Here is a 26700-nt window from a genome sequence, read left to right on the forward strand (position 1 = left end):
GAAGAAAAGAAGAAAAAAAAGGAAAGGGAAGAACAAAAAAAATATAAGCACAGGTTAACATAAACTACAGCTTTAAGTGATGAGCTACTAAATATTTGGAGGGCTTAAAGTTTAATTGTGACAATGTACTGCATCTGGAGAGGAACCCAGAATTTCACAGCTGATATACATATACATACATACACATATTCCACAATTATTCAGTAGGTGGCAGTTAAAAGCCTAGATGAGCTGTGCAGTCGCCATTTAGGCAGGAGCACCAGCGGAGGCTGGAGTCAGTCCATCTGAAACAGCGGAAAGAAAGAGCGAGGCTGCAGCTGAGCCAACAAAAGCATCAGCTCCGGCCCAGGCGCTCGAGGAGAGCGCGGGAGAGGAGCGTAGCTGCAGGAGCAAAAGCTCCAGCGCAGGCAGCAGGCAGCAGCCAGCACAGGACGCGAGGCAGGGGAGCAGACGACAGAGCTACAGCTCCTCTGATTAAGACGCGGACTCCTTTCTGGTGGAGAAAACCCACAGCAGAGAGGGCGAACAGTTGGTGCGATGACAGGCAGAAACTGAAGAGTTTTTGGAGCATTCTGTTCTTTCACAGGTAATTTTTTTTCTGTTGCTTTTCTGCATTGCCTTGTTCAAAAAACATAGCTTTGCAAAGAAATTAGAGGTCTTTTTATCTGCTCTGACCAACATTCACAGTCTACACTCAGGAAAAATTTCCACTGAAGTCAGTAGAGTTTTGCGTGAGTTACGACTGCAAGATCTGATACAAGTTGTTATTGTGTGTAGGGAACATGGCATGCTATCAGCTGGGGCTGATAAGGAAGGCAGAAGCTGGTCACATGCATACTGACCAGCCAAATAACATTATTTTTCTGTCTGTTGGGATACTAGTAATGGTTTCATAACATTTTTTTTTTCATTAAAACTCAATGTGCTGAATTTTGTCCTACTTTATACTGATGCCATTGCAGTGATTTAAAGAGAGATCTTATTTATTTCTTTGTTTTTATTTTTATCTGAAAGCTACATTTTACCCTATGTGATGAAAGAACTCAAAAATGTTGAGCCGGAATAAAATAACACCAGATGTTTCTTTGAAACAAATACAACTTTGCAGCATTCCTCTCATAGGTAGAAAATATTTTATTTGCTTAGAATATTTTGCCATTCACAATTGAATAAACAAAAACAATTAATGGGGGGACTATTCTCAAGTGTCTGAGTGACATGAATTCAGAGTTGGTAAGAATTCCTTGCTGTCTTTCCCATAAAATGTGGGATGTACTGCATGCTGCAGCACTCAGTCACAGCTGGGTGAGCTCAGAGTGGAGCAACAAGATTTGATGTATTTCATTTTTGAAGCATTTTCCCAATCTTTTGCTTTTACGGGTGCCTGATTGTACATGAATATGTATATGCCTGCTTATAAATGCACGCATTTACAGGTACGTGATGTGTATGTCCACATGCCTTTCTTTATAAATGAAGCTGTTACAACTGATTGCTGTTTTACCTTTGCTAGTGTTTACACTTTATTGTACCTGGAATGTTTTGCAGATCCCACAGTTGTTAATTCTGTGTCAGATAGTTATTTTGTCTGCTTCCCCCCCACACCCCCCACCCCTTTACTTTTCCAACTGATGGACTTCACTCATGTTTCAGGAGCTGACCCCAGGGGATGCAGCTGTGCTGACTAAACGCAGTAGTGCCCATTTCTCATGGAATGGCATCTGTGCCATTGTTCAGGGACTGTGAGACGGGTATCCATCCAGGTTTCGTGCTCTCTTATGTTGCACACAATGTTTGTGAGGCTCATGCATGAAGAGCTGTCCAAACACAGACTAGGTTCAAACACATAGCTGCTAATCAATAGCCTCATGGAACTGAAAGTCCGGTAGAATGACTGCAATGTACGATTATTTATCTTCATCTCTGGGAAAAGTAAAGAACAAATGGGTATAAAAGGGATGCGAATACACTTAGGCTAGATGTTTTCAAACCATTAGAGCAGCAAGGTACTGAAATTACTTTCTTGTTCCTCTAATAGAAAGAAAAGGTTCTGAGTGTTTTCTGGTTGGAACTCAATGGAAAGGATTATGTTAAATGGTTGCCTGCAATAGCAAAGAATTGGATTTGATACTCCAGAAGGTCTCTTCCAGTGCTACGTAACTATTCACTGGATGTTGCCTGTACTGAAAATCTCTTTACAAATGGGTTAACGTCTTTGGAAACAGTTTTCCACATGTCCCATAACAAAGCCAAATGCAAGCATATTTTTTTTCTAGGTTGTGCTGCACTTATGTTTACACCACTATGGTTCTACAGCAGATGCATAAGCCCTGGTGGTCTTCAGGCTGAATAACATCCTCTTCTCATAGTGCAGAGCAGAGTTATTCAGAAAATGATTGGAGTTCAGAGGCAAGGCTCCTTCCTCCTTCTGCCCAAAAGATCAAGATCATATTATCCTACACCAGCACTGCAGTCTGTAATATCCAAAAAAAAAAAAGTGGATAAAATATAAACTGATTGTGCTGATTCTGAAGTTTGTTACTAGTGTTGATTTTAGTTTCCTTTGAGTTTCACCAGATAGCTTAACTTTTGTGCTAACCTGCATCTGCCCATGTGAAGATCTCCGCATCATGTGTTAAAATCAAAGACACCTTTTCACTGTGATGGAGTATGCCTTATTCCCTCAGGCTTAGCTTACTTTAGAAAAATTGCAATAAAAAGTACTCTGGCTCAAAGATGCCCTTGCAGAATGACCCCATTCAACTCTATATTATATTATACACCCTTTTCTTCCACTTATTTCCTTTTTAACCTAATACTTTTCTTTCTTTCTTTTTTTTTTTTTTTTAATAAGACATGATTACTTTGGATTGTTCTCAATTTGCAGTGAAGCACGGTAACTATTCTGTAATAAATAATGAGCTACATTTGAACCTTCCAGCTTCCAGGCAGCATATGAGTACCAAGCCATTCATATACAGAAACTGAAACAGTATTTGACTTGGAAGATTTGGTTCAGTATGTATGGCTCCTTCCAAATATTTGTTTCTTTCCCCTTAACATTTTGTGCTACTAGATCTAATTGAAGAATTATCAGTCTTACCTACTAGAAGAAAAATGAAATTTTATGAAACATAAATAGATATTAGAAATATTACTTTCCCTTTCAAATTAACAGTTTTCATAGGGACAACATTTTTTAAAAATAAAAAGCTTATTCTGATAGTTATTTTTTAGTTTCCACCCAAAGATTTTTTTGTGTCAGCAAAAAGATCCTTTCACTACATTCTTGATGTTGCAGTAAAACTAAAAGATGTAAAAAATTGTCTTATTGCTGCAAAAGCAGTGATCAAAGACTAAGTGCCAATGCAACTGTATGCATAAATTGAAACAGAACATACCTTTTTTTTTTTACCTTTTTGAGAAAATGCCAAAAACTATTGATTATTATGAGTTGTATGAAGATGAGTATGACTATTGTATCCTTGATATGAGTATCAAAGGAAGACAAGAAAAATGTCAAAAAACAGGTATCAAGGCTGTGACAGACAGCCACTCACAGACGCACTGACAATGAGTTCAGAAGCACCTCTTCTCTAGCAATTTGAATTGAATGTTAGACTTTGGTGTAAGAGATGAAAACAATTCTCTGATTTCTCTGACTGTGTTGGGCTGCAGCCTGCTATGGCAGTGAAATATGATCTCCCTCACCCTGACTGGAGGTAATGGAATTGGTTTCAGGTGAATCAGGATAGGTGTTAATGAAGTCATAACAGCCTTTTAACTTCACTCCTTAAAATCTGTATTTCGGAAAGCAGTCACATGAAAAGAGCAAATCCATTCCTGGCCTACAGGTGTTTCCTACCTATTAAGTGTTCAGTAGTTCTGCCTTAAAATTAATGTGAAGTTAAGAATAGAAGAAGCACCCTCTTTTATTTATTTTTATATTTTTGCTTGAAAATATAGACTGGCAGCTTTTATCTGTTCTGAAAAGGTTAGTAATTTAAATAATGAAATATTGGCTACCACCAATAGCTAAAATATTGCTGCAAACCCTCTTTTTTTAAAAAAAAAAAAAAAGAAATTATTTTTCTCTTAAAAAAAAAGACAAAATTTCAGTAAGAAAAGTAATCATTTTTGTGAAAGTTCTGAGATCCAGATTTGCAAACTAATTGTTAAAGAAAATTCAGGAGAAAGAAAAATAAATATTTTTCCCCTAAATAGCAAATATCTTCTTGTGAAAATTTAGAAATACCTGTCACAGATCTGTCATTCCTGTATCACGCCACAGTTATACTTTAATTGCTGGCTTTCAACCTATTTGATTTGCATCAATTTCTGGTGGAAGCACAGGTTTCTTCCGAGTGCCTGGAAGCTTGTTTACAATGGGACTGCATTGCTTAATCACTTGCCAGAGATTCTGGGTCCTGAACCCAACTGCATTAACCTATTCACAAGTTCTTGCCTAACAAGCAATTGCAAAATGTATTACATTGGGTGGTAGTGTTTTTGGAGGACTAGCCGTGCACAACATAGACAGCAAGACAGATAATGATTTCTCAGTTAGACCTAATCCACTTTGTTTTGAATTGGGTATTATTTGGGCTGTATAAGAATACCAGAAGTATCTCAGTAGTCAAGATAGCAATCACTATGTGTATGGCAAGGAAAGGCAACAATGGGATCTATATTCATTTGAACAAGTCAGCAAGCCTTGATTCTTGATGATTCTCCTTCTGTAGAAGACTTGTACAAATATTATCAAATTTACGTTAAGGAATTGAGGACTATGGAGGAAAGGCAAAAGGGCCACTAGTCTTTGTACAGTTTTCTCTACTGAACAGAAGCCAGTCTTCCATGGACACGTGCATTCTTCTGTGTAAATGCATACATTTATATGTACCTGTCTTGTCTATGCTGGGATTTTTATCATGAATCTCACAATATATGGAATTATAAATTTGAAAGCAGTACCAGTTAAGTCAATGAAGTACCTAACATGTCTAAACTAAAGCTGAATTTAAACAGTAACTGAGTCAACAAATTCTCATTTTTCTTTCTTTTTTTTTTTTTCTTTTTTTCTTTCTTAATTTTAAGATTACCCAATCCACTTACTGGAAAGTGACAACCAGTAGGACACAAGTCCACCCTGGGTAAACTTGGCATTTGATATCATTTCTGTTTGTGAAAGTGGGAAAGATTTTTCATGTGGTAAGTAGGTTCAAATATGGTAAATCTGTTTTTGTGGTACCAGTTCATTAGTATATACTCATTACTAAAGGGCTACTTCTGAAAGGTTTTGGACCACAACAGACAAAAGAAGTATACTCCTGACTCCAAAGCTCAATATTGGGTGAGGCCTTGCATCTTCAACGTTTTGTGCAGATAAACCCACAGCAGAAAAGGAAATCAATAGACACTTCCTCGTAATTTGCTTTCTGTCATCAGTCCTGCCTTCTGCAACGTGAAACACTACTTCAATGAACTCAGTTTTAGACATCAATGCTGCATATTGGCCATATAGAAAACATATCTAATTCTCTCCCCTTTCTCTTTCCAGTTCTTTCTTGCCTAGTGAAACTATTGCAGCAGTTTCAGCTGGACACATATTAGTCAAAAGAGCTTGTGAAGATTTTCTTACAACTAGAGGTTTGGCTTCTTTGTTTTAGCAAGGGAAAAAACTGCTAGATCCATTTGATATAATTTATAGGGGCTCAAACAATTTTGAAAAGGCATTGTTTTGGAAAATGAGATGTTCAACATGGGCATGATAAAAACATGACAATTTGCTAGAGGAGAACATGACATATCTGACCACAGAATAGTAAAGAGGATTCTACCTCCTTTAAATGCACATTTGTCTTTAAGAGAGGTGTTCTTAAGACAATATCCCACTTCTGCAAATACAGGAGAAAACTGACAAATTATTCTGAAAGACTGTTGTCCTTTCTACTACTCTACATACTCTATGTTAAGGCAGCAGTATATACAGAATCTACTAAAGCTCTCAGAGAACCTCCCTGAAAAAAAGTATACATTTACAATGAATATGGAACATGCATAGAGGTCAGAGGCAGGCTCTCTCCAGTGGTGCCCAGGGACAAGGTGCAGTGGGCACAAACTGAAATGCAAGACGTTCCCTCTGAACATCAGGAAGCACTTCTTTACTGTGCAGGTGGCTGTGCACTGGCACAGGTTGCCTGGAGAGTCTGTGGACTCTCTCTGGAAATCTTCAAAAGACACCTGGACATGGTCCTGGGCAGCCTGCCCTAGTTATCCCTGCTTAGGAAGAGGCACTGGACCAGACAACCTCCAGACCTCCTTCCAACAACCTCCTTCCAACCTCAGCCATCCTCTGTGATTCTGTGTGAATACCGTGGCTTAGGACTGTCTGCACACGCATTTGCAATGTAATGGACAATCTGGCCCCAAACACAAAAAACAATTTAGCTAACACTGAAATACTGAGATTTTTTTTCCATTTCTTTATTTTCTCTTTCTTAGATACTTGAAAGCACATGCTATTATCACTTAGTCCAAACTCCTCCAAAGCACCCACTTTGTTTGATTCCTTTCTGACTGCACATGGCAATTTTATTTTGCTGCTCTCTTGGTCCCATCCAGTATTGTACTGACTGAGGCACTGTTTTCATTTTACTTATTAATTTTTAACAGTAACTTTTCTATTCAAATTCAAAAAATTCAGTCATGGTAGAGAGTCCAACTCTAAAACTGTATGTTTCCATTCAAACAAACTGAATTTGTAGATTTGTAGATTGAATTTGTGCTTCCTATGAGTATGTTGAATAAGGAGAATGTCTGATTAAGCCTCTTACTTTCAGAAGTAATATCAAGTAAATACTATAATACACAGCGTGTCAGAGAAAAAAAGGTAGGTTTATGACATGCAACCTTATTTACTTATTATTTTCATAGGGGACACTATTTTGTCTGCAACTCTGTCTGGTCTCCTTCCTTCTGGCTGATGGTACAAAGTACTAAATTGGCATTGCTTTTCTTTCAAACTATACTTGAGAACATCTGGTTGTCATTGTCAGCCTGTTACACCAAACAATATATTTATTGATTCTGAAAATAAATTTGGAATTCCAAAAGCCCCGTTGAGTGAGATCTTTTCTGGGGGGCACACTTAGTAACTTCTCCACAGATCTTAGATTATTAAGTGTTTTTATTTCAGTGTCCAGCAGTTGAATTCTCTTTGGTCAACATAACTTATTACCTGCAAATTTTCACATCACATGTAACTGCTACATCTACTGACCTGCCAAAATTACTGATCTTCTTAATGTTTGTTCTACTGTCAAGAGCTCTTATACTACATGAATGCTATATATGCAGACTTCAGAAACAATGTTCAATTAGATCCTGGGACCTACAGGCCACATGAGCAGAACCCATTTCCTATTTATGATGCCAATACATAACATTTATGCAGCTTTTTTTTTGGTAATCCAGTACATTAGTTCTTGGCCATTCAGTGCTGGGAATCTTGAAGCAGATCAGTCTTCACTGATTTTGAAGCTGGCTTTTATTTTGAAGCATTATTTTTTACCATCATGCAGAGCTGATGGAGATCAATGTTCATTTTCATCAGGAGTCAGTGACCAACTGCATAAACTTTGGTCTCGGAGGGACTCCCATCATGATTTTTTAGACTAATTAGCAAACAAACAAAACAAAACGAAAAACAAACAAACTAACAAAAACCAAACTATTACTATGAAACAACAACAAAACTGGTGCTGGAGACCCAGGAAGCAACTAATTTAAGTAATCAGTCATCAGAAGCAGCAAAACTACCTTTCCTAAGAATGAGTTGCTTTTCCAAGAGTTATCATTAGGTGGAACAGCTGTAGGCAAAAATTACTTTTTCAGACTAAAGCAAGAAACTTTGCTCAAACTGCCCTAGAGACAAGAAAACCCAGAGAAATCTTTGGTCAGTTGGATTAAAGGTTTCTGGCACTGCATAAATACCTTAAGGAAAACGTAGTCAATTGCTTATTTCAAAGACATTTTTGCATTTCAAGACTTCCTTTCTTTTTGTATGGAAGCAGCTCTGGTCCAAAATGCCCGCCTATAATTTTGTCTTGTGAAGGTATCTAAAAAGTTGCAACAAGTATGAATAAATAATATTTAACCTGTATTTATTTATTTAATCTAATATGCAGCAGCCTCCAGATAGTCTCTGATACTTATGTTAACAGCTACTGAAATTCAAGTGTAATGAATTCATCAGTGTATAAATAAACTGAAATTTTGATATGACAAAGCCAACTCAAGAAGCATTTTTGTTCTGAATGCATCAAATAATTTTAATTACCCTTATTAGTACCATTAATCCATGCATGGATGGATTATGTAGATGTGACTTGGCCAGCTGTCCTCCTATTTTACATAAATATCATGTAAAAAGATGAGATGTTTTAAACAGATATTTATCTGTGACCAAGGCTTTTCTCAAATATCACTGACGCAGGCATTAACAGTATGAAAATATTCTTCTCTGCTAACAAAGATAGCAAGAACAACACCTGCATAAAAGCCAGAGCTGACATAAATTAAGTGTTACAACATTCCTGCAGAGAAGAAATCACAGTTTACACTAGCTGATCATCAAGAAGCAGGCTTTCAGAGATCATTTTGTTCAGCATAAGAATAAAAAAATGCTTTACACATGCATTAGAACCTTATGTTTTGAAGCTGTTTTGTCTTCAAACATGTCATAATTTCTATTGATAAGAAAAGAACAAAGCAAAGCAAGCAAAGAAAAGGAAGGGTAAAGAATGAAAGAGTCTAGTTGTAATAGATGGAAATACTAGAAGTAGGAAAATTCCCATTCTTTATGCCTATGTTTATGTCCATGTTCATTGGCAAATATGTTGAAAGTATTCCCACAAATGCCTTTTTTACAGACAAGTAAAAATTGTATGAAAACCCTCTGTATATAACATGTAACTTTTTTCCATCTTCAACATGATGAAACAGCCACCATCCTTGCAACCATGCTGAAATTCATCTTATCTATAACTGTATTTTCTATTCTCCGCCTTGCACCATGTATCTTTGTATAGTGGTGTCATGACTAGATAGTCAGATATTTGTTATTTTACATCAATGTAAGATTTTGAACTAAATGTATTGCTCATACTTTACTGGTTTTTCTTCCGAACAATGAGAATACAAACAAAGACATCTCCCTAGGCTTAATAAACTATTTATCTAATTAATTAATAATCAGTGACTACCATGAGATGATTTAACATCAGGAAAAAGAGCTTTCAGAAAATTAATACATAGTGCCTAACAACTGCTGTATTGCATATCAGACAGACATCTCAGTAGGATGCAATAAAAGGTCAAGAACTGGATCACCTAAGACAAAATTAAAGTCTCTGACTCCAGGTAACAAATGTAGTATCAGTACTTGTTTGTTTGTGTTTGTTTGTTTTCATAAAATGGATGCCACCCTAAAACATACCATCTAGCCAAACAATTTCATAGAAATTTGCAACATGTGACATTGCATGGAATTCTGACAATGCAAAATAGTTAAACTCTTTTACAACAAAACCAAAACTGTGGTTGGAGGATGAACACTTTTTTCTTACGTGCTTACAAAGGAGAAAGGTTTTACTAGCACCATCAGCCTAGACAATATACTAATCTTTCTCTACTCTAAACCTAAGTATTTAATGTGTAGGAATTCAGCCTTCCTATCTTTCTTTTTTTTCTTTCTTTTTTTTTTTTTCAGTGAAAGGGAATTAATATATTATTAATGGATCAAATACAAACATAACGGGCATATCATAAACATAATGGATAGACAAGTGAGACCAAAAAAAACTATTTAAAGGCAGAAGATAACTATGAAGATACAGTGACTAAATACAGGATTGGTGGCACTGATTCAGTAGACGATAACATACGAACATGTAATTAGTCACACAAAGAATATCAAGAGTTTAAATTATTGACTGCCCAATCTGTAATGTGAGGTACCTTCAAACATTTTAATGCACATTTTTGATATTTTTTATCTAATTAGCTGGTCAGTTTTATATCAAAAAGACTCAGTCCCTAAACTGCATCCTACTCTCATAAAGATTTGGCTCTTTTACCTGGCATGTCAGAAACAGCTAGTGAAAGAATGCATTGCAGTGCAGCTAGTAAAGGTCTATAGCTGAGCTTGAACTGGAAGCAGACCTTGTCCCAGTCAACACCCCAGAGAGATCAGCAGCTGAGGCCTCGTGCTAAGAGAATACCTGAAGAAAACAGAGCTAAGTCAGCAAAGGTACATGGAGATGCAGTAACTTTCTGAACTCTGCAAATGACCAATTAAAACAGGAAGGGTATGAATACACGTGATGAAAAGTGCTTTGCCTTCTTAAGTGAGGATAGTTTCATTAAACCTGACACTTTAGCAGATGCTAGTAAATTTTCATTGATGCAATTTGTACACATAGCAAAAGCAGCAAACGAGTCTATTAGACACAAACTGATGGATAAGTCAGTCCTTTATTGTAAAAAACAACTGCTGCTTTGTATGTGCAAAATATGAAATGGTCAGGTTTGCAAAGTATGGATAAGGGAAGAAGATATGCATCTGAAAAGTCAAAATTTTTTCAATTTCATTTTTTCATACCCACATTGGTGAGAAAGAATTGGTGAAACAATGGACTTTACTTTGTCTTGTTGTGTGTTTTAGTCAATGTACTTTAAGATGAAGAAAAGTCAATACCCTAATAGGGCAGTATAAAACACATTAACAAATGCACTACCGGGTGCAAGTGCACAGCAGTCACACAGAATGAATTTCACTGCAGGAGAATCTCTGACCAGAGACACATAAGAGAATGTAACTACATAGTAATAATTATCCATGGAAGCCTTTCTGCTATGCTATTAAAAAGCCTTGTGTAGCCTTCTGTGCTGTTTGCTCCAAGCTCCTGAGCAGGACAAAAAATAAATTAATCTTTATTCGTTATGTTGGTATAAATGATGGACTTTAGGATTAGCAGACCTGTATGTGGGACAGACTAATTCTTTGCAATGGCCCAGGTTGAGGGCTGCCCAAAAGGTGGGGAGCAGCTCTGTAGCAAAAGTAGCATAGTAGACAGCAGGCTAAGCATGGGCCATCAGTGTCAATTGTCTAATATGAACTTTTCTTCTGCAATTTAAACTCTTTAAGTCCTGTTTCATCTATCTATCTATCTATCTATCTATCTATCTATCTATCTTATTCTCTGCACTACAGATACAAACTCTCCCTCTTTGCAACAATTTATTATGTATTTGAATATTGTTACCGTGTCATTTCAGGTTTCCTTAGAAGCTTTTCAAATGCTTAATACTTTATACCATAAATGTCACATTTCAATTTGTTCTAATTTTTGGGCAATCGTATGTGCCAGCTTTCTTGGAGATTTCTGAGTATACTTAAAGCAAGAAGTTTAATACAAAAGGAATACACTAAGGCAGCTTTTTAATTTTAATTTTTACTCACAATGCTTCACTGTTTTTCATAGTCAAATGCTTTTTTTTTTTTTTTTCCCCTCATTATCCTATTGTTTCTAGGCTACATATTATCTGATTGCGCAACACTTAAGCTGCTTCAGAGGTGAAACAGCCATGCTTTTCTCTCTTGCCTTCTTGCTCATAGAAATTATTAACCTGTAATTCTCATGGTAGCTCATTCTCTGCAGTCACCTAAAACCCTAAGCTCTACAACTGTTCTCAGTTTTCCCGTTTGCAGCTGTCTTATGCATAGGTTTATTCCCAGTGGAATAGGTTCCTGCTAGCTTCCTCATCTCTTATTTCTTGCTACCTACTTTGATTTTGTTTGTTTTCTCAGTAGCATGAGCTGTTTGCACATTTTTCTTGTTCCTCAGAGGGTTTTCCTCTTATATAAACATTTACACTGGAGTTTTCTGTGACTATTCAATTCCTTGAATTCTACTGACGGAGAAACAATTTTGCTTCAGTGCCTCAGGATAAACACCCTTATTTATCAGTCTTTCCTTCCTATATTTAAACAGGTCTCCGAGAGTGAAAGTGACTGCAGCATAGAGAGATGGAAGGGGTGAAGCTGCCTTCTGCCTGAAGCTAGGCTGGGTAGGCAGAGCTGTGACAGCTCTGCGTTGTGCCTCAGGATCAGCATCCCCAGTTGCACTGGTTATTCCGCCTACAGTGTGGCAGATGAGGAAATACAATTCCTTCATCCAACACATTATGTAAAGACAGATGTTTTCAGCTTACTCAGACATAAGAATTAGGAAATTCTTATGGACAAGAATGTCCAAAAATGGACAAGAAGGATAACAAAATCAGGGTATGCTTGAACAGCAAAATGAAAACATTAGTGCAGCATGGGCAGGCACAATTTTAATCTAACTGGTGCAGGCAGCAATAGCATTGAAGATGGAGAAATACAGAATTCAGTGTGGGCTGGCAACTGGGGAAAGGCCACTGGGGCTCTACTCACATTTGTACCTCTACAACATTACTGCTATTCTCCCTGTGCTGCACAGATAAATGGTAACCTAAAATTTTGCTCCACAACACAACCTCTCTTTCAGCTGTAGTGAAGAAATAGCTTGAAGGCTTTCCTGACTCAGTAAGGAAGCCCTGTGGGTTGTTCTGGATCAGCTGCTACCTAGGCAACATTGCAACAGGCAACTTCAACTACTACTGGGGCACTTGGACAAGAGACTGGTATTTCACTTACAATATTCCTTCTTAAATCATCCCAATTTCCTTAGAACAAGTAAGTGTGCACCACACTTTGCGGTTTGTCCCACATATTTATATTATATTTTATCTAGTTTTGGCTTGAAAAGCAAGTATATCCTAGACTCTATTCACCTCCTAGGGTTCAGTTGTTTAGTGTTCATTTACTTACATCTCACTAAACAAAAATGAGACTTGTACATGCTGTGTACCTAATGAGCTGCTACCGATAGGAGGACAAATTCGTCTTCACTTTTATTTCAATGAATTCTAAAACAACCATAGCTTTCAATCCTGTGAGAGCTTCTGAGAGCTTTACCATTTTTATTATTTAATAATAATGACAATATTTGTTGTCACAATGTTTACAGATAGTTTTTGTCAAATGTCACTAACTTCAGAGATCACAGTGACAGCTGACATATGAATTTGCCAAGCCTGGCAATATGCACCCCTTAAAAATGTTGTGAAGATGCCTTCACAACCTTTCCAGTAAGTATAGCGTATCTCCAATTGAATATCATCTGCTGTGAAATAAACATTAGAATGAAAAGTCAAACTGAACATGAACTATCTAGGTTTATCATGTTGTACTCTTTGTCCTGAAATGAAAATGGAAAAATGTATAAAACTGGGCTACATACTCCCAAAGAGTTAGAAACAAAGTGCTATTGCTGAATAATCTACAAATACTTTTAACATGCTATGAATGCATGTTGTCTAGTGGCACTGGAGATAAATTCCCTAACTATGAAGAGATAAGATATTTAGAGTAATTGACTGTTGTACATGTGTCTACCACTGTTTCAATGATGACTTGAAGACACTTTATTTAGTGACAAAGGAGTAGTTCAGTTCTTATAATTTTTCAGGCCTTGGCCTTGCCAAAATACCAGTTCCTGTATGTAGCTTTTTATTCTAGTGATGTTAGTCCAGTAAGAATAATACTTAGAATCACAATGTTCATTTCAAATAAGTCATGAAGTAATGAAGATGGTCTTTTGTTACCATTCCAGACTGGACTGCAAGTCCTAAAGCTACTACTGAAATAAATAATTCTATAACCCACTACAAGTCTTCTTAACTATTGCAGATTATGTCATCACTTCCACCACATTCATTTCTCTTCTGAGAAAAGATAAGTACAATCCCTGAATTTACCCGCATTAATGTCATTGTTGTTGCTGTTTTTCTTATTTTCTTTCCTAGATTTTTCTCTCTAGCTGAGCAACAAAGACACCAAGAAACATGCCAGAGCAAAGCAATGATTACAGGGTTGTTGTGTTTGGGGCTGGAGGAGTTGGCAAAAGTTCTCTGGTCCTGAGATTTGTGAAAGGTACTTTCAGAGAGAGCTACATCCCTACCATAGAAGACACCTATCGGCAGGTGATCAGCTGTGATAAAAGTATATGCACTTTGCAGATAACTGACACTACCGGAAGCCATCAATTTCCAGCCATGCAACGTCTTTCTATTTCTAAAGGACATGCTTTCATTTTGGTTTACTCTATCACCAGCCGACAGTCCTTGGAGGAACTCAAACCAATCTATGAACAAATATGTCAGATTAAGGGAGACATAGAAAGCATTCCTATAATGCTGGTGGGGAACAAAAATGATGAGAATCAAAATCGAGAAGTGGACAGCAGTGAAGGAGAAGCCATGGCCAAGAAGTGGAAGTGTGCCTTCATGGAGACCTCTGCCAAGCTGAACCACAATGTGAAGGAGTTATTCCAAGAGCTGTTAAACCTGGAGAAACGCAGGACTGTGAGTTTACAAATTGATGGCAAAAAAAGCAAGCAACAGAAAAGGAAAGAGAAGCTGAAAGGCAAGTGTGTGGTCATGTGATACTGCACTAACAGAAGTCAGTCATGCTGTCTCACCTGCCTGATATTACCTATAGACAGCAAACAACCATACAAGACCCTATTGATTGGTATCTGTTTTGAAAGAAATATTTGTAATTTGAAAAAAAATGAGTTACTGTAGTTACTATGAAAATTTTTCAAAAATTGTGTGTTCTAGATATCAGTGAAAAAAGACCGGGAACTCAAAAAAAAAGATAGGCCAGGATACCTAATTTAATAATTTACACAGGAAAAGAAATTTCATCTTTAGCATACTGTGGAAGATTTTGGAAGTCAGCATCATAACATTTGTATTTGCATGTAACTGCACTGGAAGGCAATGTATAATGCTAGAAGAAAAAACAACGTCAACAAAGAAGCCTAGGACATATAACTGCATGTTGGATGAAGTTATCGTACTCTTTAAGAGTGCTGTGGACAAACGGTTCTGTGCAATTTTTGGTACTGACTGATGGGGCAATGTGCGTAAAGTAATCTCAGATCTGCCAAATAAACTATTTCTCACTAAAGGGATGTATGGGGATAGCACAGTTAGAAGGAATGGGGATTTCCTCCACTGCCCCCAGCATGAGATGTCTTTCTTGTCTGACACAGTGTTTGAACTGGAAGATGAGGAAAAGCCGGAGATGGAGATCATCTATTCTGCACCTATCACTCCAGGAATGACGTACTTTTGGCCCCAAGACATTTCAGAAGAGCAGAGGTTTGCCATTGGAGACTGTCAGATCATAAAAACAGTGTGTATATACAAACAGAATACTTCCCAGGGAGGACTGGCTGGGGAGTTCTGTACAAAAGCCTCTATGGAAAAGACTCAGTTTAAGAACTGCTGATGAATAAATGAACAGATAGTGTGATCTGCGAAAGGACTGGAAGTTTGTTGAGCTTGTTGATGCTGTTGGAGAGGGGTCAGTGTAGTACAGAAAGGTTTCGTCCAGATTACCATATTAGTTGAGTAAAACTTCTTTCCATCACTATATTCCAGTTAGAATGGTTTTGCATTCATACATTGTTAGGTTTATTGCCTTTATATTGTCTAAAGGGTTTTATATTCACTGTTTAAACACACAATTTGAACTGCTGTGACTATTTATAGAGCCAAATCCTACATCTGGTGTTAGGACCCACAAGAGTCTCTACCAGAAGACTTGTTGGGTAAGTACTACAGGATTTGGCATATTAAGAGTTACAATCAGTACTGTGTTACAGAGCAATACAAGGCTCAGAATAGAAATAATAATAAAAAAAATGGTTCAAACCACTCTGTCAGGGGAAACTGTTCTCAAAATCTTCTAAAGGGGATAAATGCTAAAAAATGTGAGCTTTTCTGGATTTCTCTTAAAACTTTTTTTAAAAAATATATGAATGAGTAAAGTATGTATCCTACTCATAACAAAGATCATCAAAGATAAAAGAAGCACATGTCTTTTTTTTTTTTTTTTAAGACACATCAAAATTGTATAAGCTACAATTTGCACATAGGAACTGCTTTGAAATAATAAAACCAACATCATATTTTAGGGAAACATTTACATCAAAACCATACTATGAGAAAATGCCGTCAAGTATTATTATTAGTAGTATGCATGCTGTTGCATTATAAATGTCTTCTAATAGCTGTTCAAATGCAGTATTGACATTAAGAATTGTTACCTTGTTGCTCTTAAAGCTATTGCTTGTTTACCTTCTACCTTTCCAAACAAAAGTGCAGATATTTCATAGGTAGTGTGATAGTATACATGTCTTTGAGCAAAAACTGCTGTTAGCACTATCTAGAAAGGAGCACAATTTATGTCGTTAACTCAGAAGAAGTCCTGGCAGCATTAATATCAAGTGTAAAACTCCTACTGATTTTAAAGAAGATAAAGTTTTGGTGTTTATGATGTTAGAAAATTGGAGAGAGCAGGAAAAAAGGCTAAGACTCTTCCTTAGCCATAATTTCCTGACTCTTAAGCATTGCTTTTTCTCCATAAGTCTCAAAGCACTTTACACAAAGGATAGCATCATTACCTTAACTTTGCAGGTGGTGAAACTGAGGCACAAAGAGAGGAAGCAACTGCACAAGGGTCCCATTAGGTTAGTGACAGACCAAAGTAGAAAAACAGATCTCCCCAGTCCCCATCCAGTGCTCTGTCTGCCTTTGGTCAGACTGACTCTTCAGACTCTTACATACTTCCTAAAACATATAAAGAAGCCTGGTATAGCTTACACAGCTAAGTGCATATTTTCCTTCTCAGTGTGTTAATAGGTCAAACTATTTCCAGATCAGGGATGCAAAACATTCAAAAGCACTATGTTCAGTATGACTTTTCTACATTTTTATACATTTACTCTGTTTGTAAGCAAATGGTTCAAGATACTTATCTTTACAGCACTGGATTCCACTAACAGAACTGCAAAATCCAAAGAAGGACTACACTTGGGGAGCAATGAGTCATATACTGAGGTCAGCAGGACAGGGATGTACCACTGATGCAAACAGGCTTGTGCCAAAAGGTCATTATGCGTAGTACACTTCTAGGAGACCAGCATGGAATTACAATAGAAGCCAAAACAAAAAAAGGCCATATAAAGAAATTATCCTTTTAGAGTTATTATTTCAGCTGAAGAAATTATTTGCATGATGAAGAATCTTGTGGTAGTAGAGAGTAGGGGATCTGAATTAGACCAAAAAGGTTATGATGGCAAGGACATTATGGGCTGAAATTTGGCCCCTGGCTTTTGCTGAATGTGCCTCATAGAAAGAAAAGAGTAATTGTGTGTCAAAGCTGGAAATTAAACAAGTAGCTGCCAAATGTTAGTCTTAAGATCCATTTCCTTTAATTCCCAGTTCATTCCTCTCCTGTTACATAATGAGCCATGAATTATTTCATGGACTTGCATGTATCAAAGCAAGGCCGGTACAGAAGCAATATTACTCATGGACCACAGATTCAAAAGAGAACATATTTTATACCCTTGCATTGTCATTCTGGTTTATACTACTAGTTTATGCATATCTTACATATATGTCAGCTGTTTTAAAACATTTGTTTTGCTATTACTTATCCTTTTTTTTTTTTTTTTAATACAGGAAAAAATATAAAGAAAATACACAGCTTTATTACATTTTGTGTTTTCTTTGGGGATGTGATATTAGTCTAATAAACTCTTTAAAGTGTATGGAAGAGATATTACATATTTAAAACATGTAAAATCTACAGTGAACTTTAGCACTCAAACATATAGAGAAAATGACTTTACAACGCATGACTTTTGTATGTATATCATATGTATTAAGTTATATAGATATCACAAAAATGTGTCACTGCGATTTCATTAGCAAATATTTTATTCAAAAACTGGATATGAAGTCATTTGTGCCTACAAGTTTCTATGTTTCCTGTGATGTTCCAAACATAAAAAATAAAGTTTTAAATGGAGACTTGTTTTGGGAAAAAGCCTTGTTGGTGCCTGCATTGTGTTTATTTCCTATGTATATTAAGCGTATCATTTTTAAAAGTGGAGAAGGCAATTCCCTAGATCAAAATAGATTCAGACACGTTAGGGAGTGTCCTAAAATCTGCAACTACACAAATAGACTCCTGGAAAGACCTAAGAGGGGTGAAAGAGTCTGTCCTATTTAACATTTTCCTTTACTCTATTACAGTGAGACAAACACCTACACTTTCAAAACAATCTACCTTCCTCATAAAACACAGGTTATCAGTAGGTGTATATTTTGTCCATCAAAAAGCAAAATATTTTTGGAAGCTAGTCTGTATTCTATTATTTAGTTTTAAATAATGACAGAAATGAACTTATTGCTCGTGCAAAAATTGAAACTTATTGTACAGATCCTGCTATTCCTCCTCTTCCCTACCAAATGTTTGACGTTTTCACAAAATTTCCTACTACGGTATATTATTGCACCTGAAAAAAAAAAAGGTCAAATATAATAATTTAACATATTTTGTAATTCAGAAGTTGTTCAGTTAAATTATTATTTTCTGTATGTATTCCATAATTTGTTCTCAGCAGAGGAAGAGATCAACAAGCAAGCATGAATACTTAGGTACTTTGGTGAGCATTTGAAATGTTGAAATATTGAGTATAGAACGCAAATTTCATATCACTGTGAAGTAATGTGACATAGCAGTCAAAAAAGCTTTTCATTTTTGGTAAACAGTGCCCCTATATTTATATTCCTTATGAGAAATTCCTTATAATCCCTCTGATCCTGTTTTTTTGTTTGTTTGTTTGTTTGTTTTTCTTCCAGTACACCCTCATTTACTATTCATTGTCCTGATTCTGACACAACCTGCCCTGGAATAGTGGATTTGCAGTCCAGAGGTTTGCACAACATAGTAATTATTTTATTTTCTATCTGTAGTTGTCCATCTATTTATCCACATAAACACCACAAGCATTACAAAATTTGCTTGCCTCTTTATTTTTTTCCTTTGGTTACAACTCTTGTTTCCCAGTGAAAAATATATTCCTAGTTAGCATATGTCCTCATTCAAAGTTATGAATGCAAATTTAAGTCACATGTAGTTCATTGGCATTTTAACTATGTCCCACTCACCTTCTATGCACGTTTTCTAATTAATACAAATGCTTATTTAATTTAGTCAATGGTACCTAAAGTCCAACCCCACTAAAGCTGGAATGAGAGGGAGTGCAGAAATTTAACACCTTTGAAAGCATGGACCTGGGTACCTCTTTGGAGGGACACAGACACTGCTCTAATTTAACCAGAGTAATATGAGGTTTATAGAAAACATTAAGCCTCATCTGTTTCATGTAGTTTTCTTTGGTTGAGTGCTGCTTTTTATAATGAGTCATAGTGGACCTATTGAGAAGTCATAATGGAACTGAAGCACAGAGGAGCATTTATTATTCAATCAGATGTACTTATACCTCATTTAGATATTAAGAAATGGCCCAAAATGAATCCTACAAGTGCAGTTTTACCCTGATGCCCTGAAAGCTGTGAATGATAGTGTCTGTCACGTGGAAGCTGCCACTGTATTTGTATTGATTTCAGTAGAAAAAAAGCAGGAAATAAAGCAGCAGAAGAGGTGTTTTTCCCCAAGAAGTTTATGGCAAATCATTTTTTTTTCGATATGTAAGAGGACAAAGATAATTTTCATTCACTTTTAGACAGAGATTTGGAGAGCACCAAGGTGCCAGTCACTCTAATCTATACTTACTTTACAGAGGCTTTTCTCAGTGATGTTGTAAAGATCTTTCACCTTCGGTTCTTCCCTTCCTTATTTGGTACTGTTCCTGCTGCTGGTCAGTGTGGTCCTTAAAACATACAGATCATGGACCTACTTAATAACTTAGTCAAAGTCAGACAGTCTTAAAATAACAATACGATGGCACTGTATTGTTAGGCATATGAATTTAATTCCAGATTTTACCTGTGGGAATTGCTGTGGCCCACCTGTCCCCTACACAATTGGATCACTGTATTAAGTAGATTGGAGGAATATAATTTGGGGGAAAGCAATGGAAATGTCAGAAGTAAGTAAAGATTTTACAGGAACTCTCTCTATTTCCCAGGAAATTCTGAGATCAACCAAGACTCCTAAGTATATTTTCAAAGGAAAAATCAATATTCAGTTGTCACGCTGAGTTGTGTTAATGAGCACTGCTGTTATGGACATTACAACTGTTAGTTGCCCGTGGAGAACAGTTGCTGCTCACTCAGTGATCTAGTCAAATCTATAACTCATTATAAAAATAATGGCAAACTTAATGGCTAATTTATCCACCTGTGTATGAGTCCAGGAAGGGTCTCAGTTCTTCAAAAGCAGAAATTTCTAGTGGATGTTCAATAACAGCATCCAGCCCTTCTCCCCTTCTATGCAGTGCAGATAGGTGCCCATGGAAAGGATCTGCAAAAATCAGGACGGTGACTAGGCAGTTACCTAAGCTGAGCAGAGGGCAGCAGGGTGGAGGACGGCGAGAGAGGTTGTGGTGGTTTTACTCAACTCGGCAGCCGAGCTCCACCACAACAGCTCTTACTTACCCTCCTCAAAGGGAAAGGGGGAGAAAAATACGATGCAAAGGGCTCAAGGACTGAGATAGGGACAGGGAGATCACTCGACAATTATCATCACAGGCAAAACAGACTCAGCACAGGGAGATTTATGTCATTTTTAACCTATTACTAACAAGCTAAAGCAGTGAGAAACTAAAAACAAAGAAAACAACAACAACAAGAACAAATACCTTTCCCTCATCCACACTCTTCTTACCTCCTCCTGCCAAGTGGTGCATGGGAATGGGGAATGGGGGCAGCTGTCAGCCCCTGATGCTTTGTCTCCACCACTCCTTCACAGTCACTCTCTGCCCCTGTCCCTCCCACGGGATGCCATCTTTCTTAAACTGATTCTGAGGGGGCTGCCCACGGGCAGCAGCTCTTCAAGACCTGCTCCCACACGGCTCCGTACCACGGGGTCCATCCATCCCCCAGGAGCAAACTGCTCCAGCACGGGTCCCCCACGGGCGGGCGGCAGCTCCCCCCAGGCCCCCTGCTCCTGCGTGGGCTCCTCTCCACGGGCTGCAGCTCCGGCCCGGGGCCTGCTCCTGCGGGGGCTCTCCATGGGCCGCAGCCTCCTCCAGGCCACATCCACCTGCTCCACCGGGGGCTCCTCCACGGGGGGGCTGCAGCGTGGAGATCTGCTCCGTGTGGGACCCATGGGCTGCAGGGGGACAGCCTGCTCCACCAGGGGCCTCTCCCTGCACAGGCCGCAGGGGAACTGCTGCTGCCTGCCTGGAGCACCTCCTGCCCTCCTGCTGCACTCACCTGGGGGCTGCAGGGCTGCTTCTCACTCCTCTCTCCCGGCTGTGCTATTCTACTTAATCTTGGAAGTTAAGAGTTTAGGGGGAAAAAAAAAAAAAAAAATTATATTCCTTTTCTTAAATATGCTGTCACTGAGGCAGAAACACCACTGCTCATGGCTTGGCTCTGGCCAGCAGCGGGTCCCCTTTGGAGCTGGCTGAAACTGACTCTCATCTGACAAGAGGCAGCTTCTGGATTCTTCTCACAGAATCCACCTCTGTAGCCCCCCACTACCAAAACCTTGCCACATAAACCCAATACAATGGTATGTCACTCTAGCAGTATAAATTGGTATCTATATACTGTGGGCTAGCATGGTGATGTGAGGGGATTCAAAAAAGATGTGACCTAAATGTCACACAGTTCAGCTTTACCACACAGCCTCCGGTGGCTATGTTCTCAGGTAGCTCTGCCTGTCAAGTTAAGATAGCGTTTATGCTATGTTTACATTGTTGGGTCATTTAGGTGACACAGCACTACTTTCAACTTTTCATATAAGTTAGATTACAAAATCAGGGTTGCACAGCAGACAAGAAAGCACATTATTTTACACTATACAGTGTATAAGATTATGTATTTTTAAATATAAACTAGTAGCTACAACTGTATTGCCTTTGTTGTTGTGTTGTCTTTTGTCTTTCAGCTGTGTTTCCTCAGAAACTTGAAATTAGTGCTATTCTACTTGATCGTGTAAGTTAAGTTAGTTTAGGAGAGAAACTTCCATATTAGGACTACTTTCAGCCAGAGATTTTTAAAGTGCATTCAATGGCAATTAGATTTTGAAGTTCAACAGAAAATTTAACAGTCATTTGTAGAGACAGTATTAGTCATCTATTTCCCACACAAATATGTTTTATGGTTTGAAATGTCACTAAAATGGGTATTTTAGAACACAAAGCAGAAGCTTGAATAGGAACAGCTTGAGCTTCTTGTATTTTAACTTTCAAATAAATGGAAGTACATGCAAGTTCTATTTATTTATTTATTTATTTTCTTCCAAATGCCAGAGACCAAACTCATTCTTGGTTTAGTTAGGAATAAATTTGTTTCCATATTTTCCAGCTTGTTGTCAAGGATGCTGTATTTGGGACTTGGTATGGTAACATACAACAGGCTTTTGGACTTTAAGGACTAAAGATAAACCTGTATGTAAGGTATAAGCAGGGACATTTAGGAATTCTGTTGCCTTTTCTAACTCAAACGTTGGCTTTTAGCAAAATGACTAATATCCATGTGTCCAAATTTCGTATGTATAAAAATGGAATAACAACATTTTTTTTCTTCTAGAAAACAAAGAATACTTATGGAACACATGATGTGAAAATCTCAGTTCTTTAGTTTTTGTTTTGTTTTGTTTTGTTTTGTTTGATTTCAATGCTGTCTTGTAATATAGCTGACAATTTTTCAAAACCTATTTTCTAAATTCACAACACAATGTAAATTCTCTTCCTTCTGGACACCTCAGAATTTACCTTTTTGAGTCTCATGCTTTCATTTTAAAATATTCCAGTGTGAAACAACATAGCTTTCTCCCTCCAACTTCACTTGCTAAGCCCCTCTTCTGTTGATAATGACTGCTGCTCCACCACGTTGATGATACCACCATGGAGAAATCAGAAGTGATGCAGGGTGTGTGTGGAGGGACTGTACTTCCAGGCCCCTGCATTTGCTGGAGAAGCAACCTGCAGTACCTCCTCTGTTCCTCTGAGTTTGGTTGCTTGCAGGTCATGTTTGCTGGGCTCCAGCACAGATCCCTACACAAGAACAGGCAGTTGGTAGGCAGCTCTCAGGCTGCGTGCACCAGAGCTGGCATGGAGAATGTTCCCACTCCAGCTAGCAGATGCCTCTGGATGTTGTCTTCACCCTATCATCTGCCATGCTCTGTTATCCTGATGCTGTTTTGGAGGCTGTAGACAACTTTCTTTTCAATGGTCTAAGGTAATGGGATTCATCACCTTGTCTATCAGTGTAAATACAAACCTAGAGATTAGAAAAATTCTTATTGCGTAAGATTTGAACGTACTTTTTTTTTAGTCTGTAAGATATGATATAATTTATGTTTCCTCACAGGAGATTTTCTTTTTAAAAGAAAACATCTTGAATGGTTAGTTTTATCTTTGAAATTTAAAGAGGAGAGACCGTGTTAGATGACAGCATCCTTGTGCATTCCTTTAACGCTAAGTTTACTGTGAAGTGAATTGAGTCCTCATCTCAGTCTCCAAAGAAGCAATAATTCAGTACATTAAAAAATATTGACTTATGCTTTGACTGACAAGATAGTTTTACTTACTGAGGTCAAGACTATAGTGACAAAAGCTCTTAATTGCCTCATGGTATGATATGTGGAGCAACCAACTGAAGAGTAAAAGTTACCTGCAGGGGATGATGGTGGTTCTATTGATTTTGCTTTTAATCTCCAGTAGTGTGAAAAAGAGACAACATTTCCATTAGAATATTTGAATGTTCAATCACTGAGAGATTTTTTTTGGGGGGAAAAAACAACAACAGTAAATTAAGTTCAGTAGGCCTTGGCTTAGATTTGTTCATTGATTGGACACGTATGATGAGTAGCAAGTAACACTTCTGATCCTTTATGAAGGCTGGCTATTTTGCAATAAATTAATAAATATAATTCTTATAACCGACCAGTATTAGAACAGAAACTGTTAAATTTTGTGGCGACAGCTCAACTTGAATGATTCTTGGAATAAAATATTTCTACTAGCAAAAGAGGGATTTCCCAAATCTATTGTGAAAGCTTCCAGTGCTGTTTGAGACATTCGGACAGCTTTCAAAGACAGAGAATGAATTGGTCTGAATAGGTGATCTTTTTGAGAATAAGAATGACCAATGACCTTCCATGAGAGTTTTATTCAAAACTTCTTCCTGCTATTTTCTACTTTTTAAACAATAGCAGGATCAGATATAAACAATTTTTTATAGTTGATATAATTGAAAGAGATACATATAGCATAATACTTTTATACTACATTTTACGTTAAAAGACCAACAAGAAAATTTGTACTATTTTGCTGTCCTAATTTTGGCTAGGATAGAGTTAATTTTCTTCCTAGGAGTGGTAAGATGCTGTGTTTTGGATTTAAGATGAAAACAGTGGTGATAACACACTGATGTTTTAGTTGTTGCAGAGCAGTGTTATGCTGAGCCAAAGACTTTTCCTGCTTCTTATGCTGCCCTGCAGCTGGGGGTGTGCAAGAAGATGGGAAGGGGGTACAAGACCAGGACAGCTGACCCAAACTGGCCTAAGGGATGCCCCATACCATACGGTGTCATGTTGAGCAATAAAACTGGAGGAGTTGGCTGGGGGGGTGCCACTGCTTGGGGTCTGGCTGGACATTGGTATGCTGGTGGTGAGCAACTGCATTGTGCACCATTTATTTGTTTAATCGTTTTGTTATTTGTCGTTATTGTAGTTTATGCCCTTTATTTTTTTCTTATTAAACTGTCCTTATCTCAACCCACAAGTTCTTGTACTTTTGTTTTCAGTTTTCTCCCCCATCCCACTGAGGGGAAGAGTGAGCGAATAGCTGTGTGCTGTTTAGCTGTCTGCCGGGTTAAACCACAGCATTAGGCACACAGGCAAAGTCTTACACAAAACCTTGATTAAACATTACAAATTAGTGAAGTATCACAAGCATAATTCAGTTCTTGAGTGCAAGTCTAGTGCTTTCTGTGCAGTAGAGTCAGAGATGGTTTGAAGACTGCATTCATGCGTGAATGCTTCTGTGTTAAAAATAAGAATGTTGCATTTGTAGACCTGCAGGGATTGCTGATAAATATTATGTGATCCTTACTTACACTGCTCAATTTCCAAAACAGCATTGTTTTTTGTTTTTGGTGTTTTTTTGGTAGTTTTTTTTTTAATTATTTTTATTTTTGAAACCAGTTCTTGTAAATTACTTTTTATGTACTCATTTTAAAGAACATTTACTTATATAAGAAAGAAGGCAGGTTGGCAGCGAGTGAAAGGAAAACAATGCCCTTCAGTCTTTCCAAAGTGCCTGACCAAACAAAGAGAGTTTCTGGAACCCACTGCTGCTTGCTCGGATTAGATGAATGCCTGAAAAACATACCACTCACAGTTCCAGCTCAAATGCTTTCAGCCACGTTCTTTTCCCTGAGGGTAAAAGAATTACATGCACAAACTTGGAATATCACCTTGAGGTAGGTAGGGTTTTGTGAAACAGCATATTTGAATACTTTAATAAATGTCAGTAAAATAAAGTCAGAATGCACTGCATGCTTAAAGGATTTACACAAGCAGGAAACACACAATCATGCAGAGATTAACAACACATTAGAGGCATACACAGGGGAGATGCTAAAGTCATGAGGTCATGATGATCTCTTGCTGAAGTCAGTGACACTATTCTGAATTTACATAGGTTAAACTAGAGCAAACTTGAGAGACCGAAGAAGTAACACTTAGGTAGAAAAGCATTTAGCATCAAGTGAAAATTTTCACATTTAATGGAATTATGGGGAAAAGATTGAAATACCTTGTGAATTTGAATTGTGGATCATGAATTAAAACAGATAGGTATCTTCTGAATATGACATTTTGCAATTAATCTTGCGTGACTGAGTGCTGGTTAAGGATGACGGGTATAAATTTGGGGAACTTCACCTTTAAGTCCTCTGACTTTGATGGCTGCTTAAGGCCCTCTGGCTGTTAATAGATTATATGGACTGAGATGAAGATCCCATCCTAGTTCACAGCAAAAAGGTGACTATATTTCAACAGCTGTTGTCTTCATTGACTTTTTTAATGTTATTAATTCTCTTCAACATTAACATAGTTTTTGAAAATCCCAAGAAATCATATACTTCTTAAGTACTGGTTATACAGGAGTATTGAGTTTATTTATACTAATCTCTCATGTTTATTAATTTTTACTTTAACTATAATTAAATATATGTTTATAATCAGGGATTTCTCTGATATTCTGCAGATGGGATGCAAAATAAAAATTCTGTTAAGGAAAAACGTAGAACAAAATTGTGACATATCTTCTGAAATCTGTTCTCTTTGCAACTGAACATTTTATTTCAAAAACAATGTGGTGGTTTAGCACTTCTGAGTAGCTCCAGCACCAGTAGGTAACACCAGCACAACCATACAGCTCTCTCACTCCCCCTCCTGAAAAGGAAGAAGGGGAAAAATACAATGGAAAAAGCTCATAGGTTGAGATAAGTACAGGGAGATCACTCAACAATTATCATCATGGG

At 37.5% G+C, this 26700-nt stretch overlaps 1 protein-coding gene and 1 long non-coding RNA gene across 6 annotated transcripts; one reads left to right on the forward strand and one right to left on the reverse strand.

Moving 5' to 3' along the window:
* The first annotated feature begins 219 nt into the window (after positions 1-219).
* DIRAS2 (DIRAS family GTPase 2) lies at positions 220-18055 on the forward strand. 5 transcript variants are annotated; one of them, XM_083817059.1, is made up of 4 exons: positions 220-586; positions 5098-5211; positions 12597-12732; positions 13957-18055. In XM_083817059.1, the coding sequence occupies exon 4, from the start codon at positions 13996-13998 to the stop codon at positions 14593-14595; it is 600 nt and encodes a 199-aa protein (XP_083673185.1). In that variant the 5' UTR covers positions 220-586; positions 5098-5211; positions 12597-12732; positions 13957-13995; the 3' UTR covers positions 14596-18055. The 5 variants fall into 5 exon arrangements, with proteins under 5 accessions (XP_083673185.1, XP_083673187.1, XP_083673188.1 ...); XM_083817058.1 differs by having other exon boundaries at positions 221-586; positions 12597-12784; XM_083817061.1 differs by lacking the exon at positions 12597-12732.
* LOC310889507 lies at positions 596-22476 on the reverse strand. The gene is made up of 3 exons (XR_014576594.1): positions 20378-22476; positions 19811-19907; positions 596-1923 (listed from the first exon to the last, which is right to left on the reverse strand). It is a non-coding gene; the product is annotated as an uncharacterized lncRNA (long non-coding RNA).
* Between the last annotated feature and the right edge of the window lie 4224 nt (positions 22477-26700).

This window comes from Anser anser, assembly GCF_964211835.1.
Source record: "Anser anser genome assembly, chromosome: Z".
Lineage (NCBI taxonomy): Eukaryota > Metazoa > Chordata > Aves > Anseriformes > Anatidae > Anser > Anser anser.

Coding starts and splice junctions, on each gene's coding strand:
- DIRAS2 (XM_083817059.1), top strand. CDS start 13,996: ATGCCAGAGCAAAGCAATGATTACAGGGTTGTTGTGTTTGGGGCTGGA.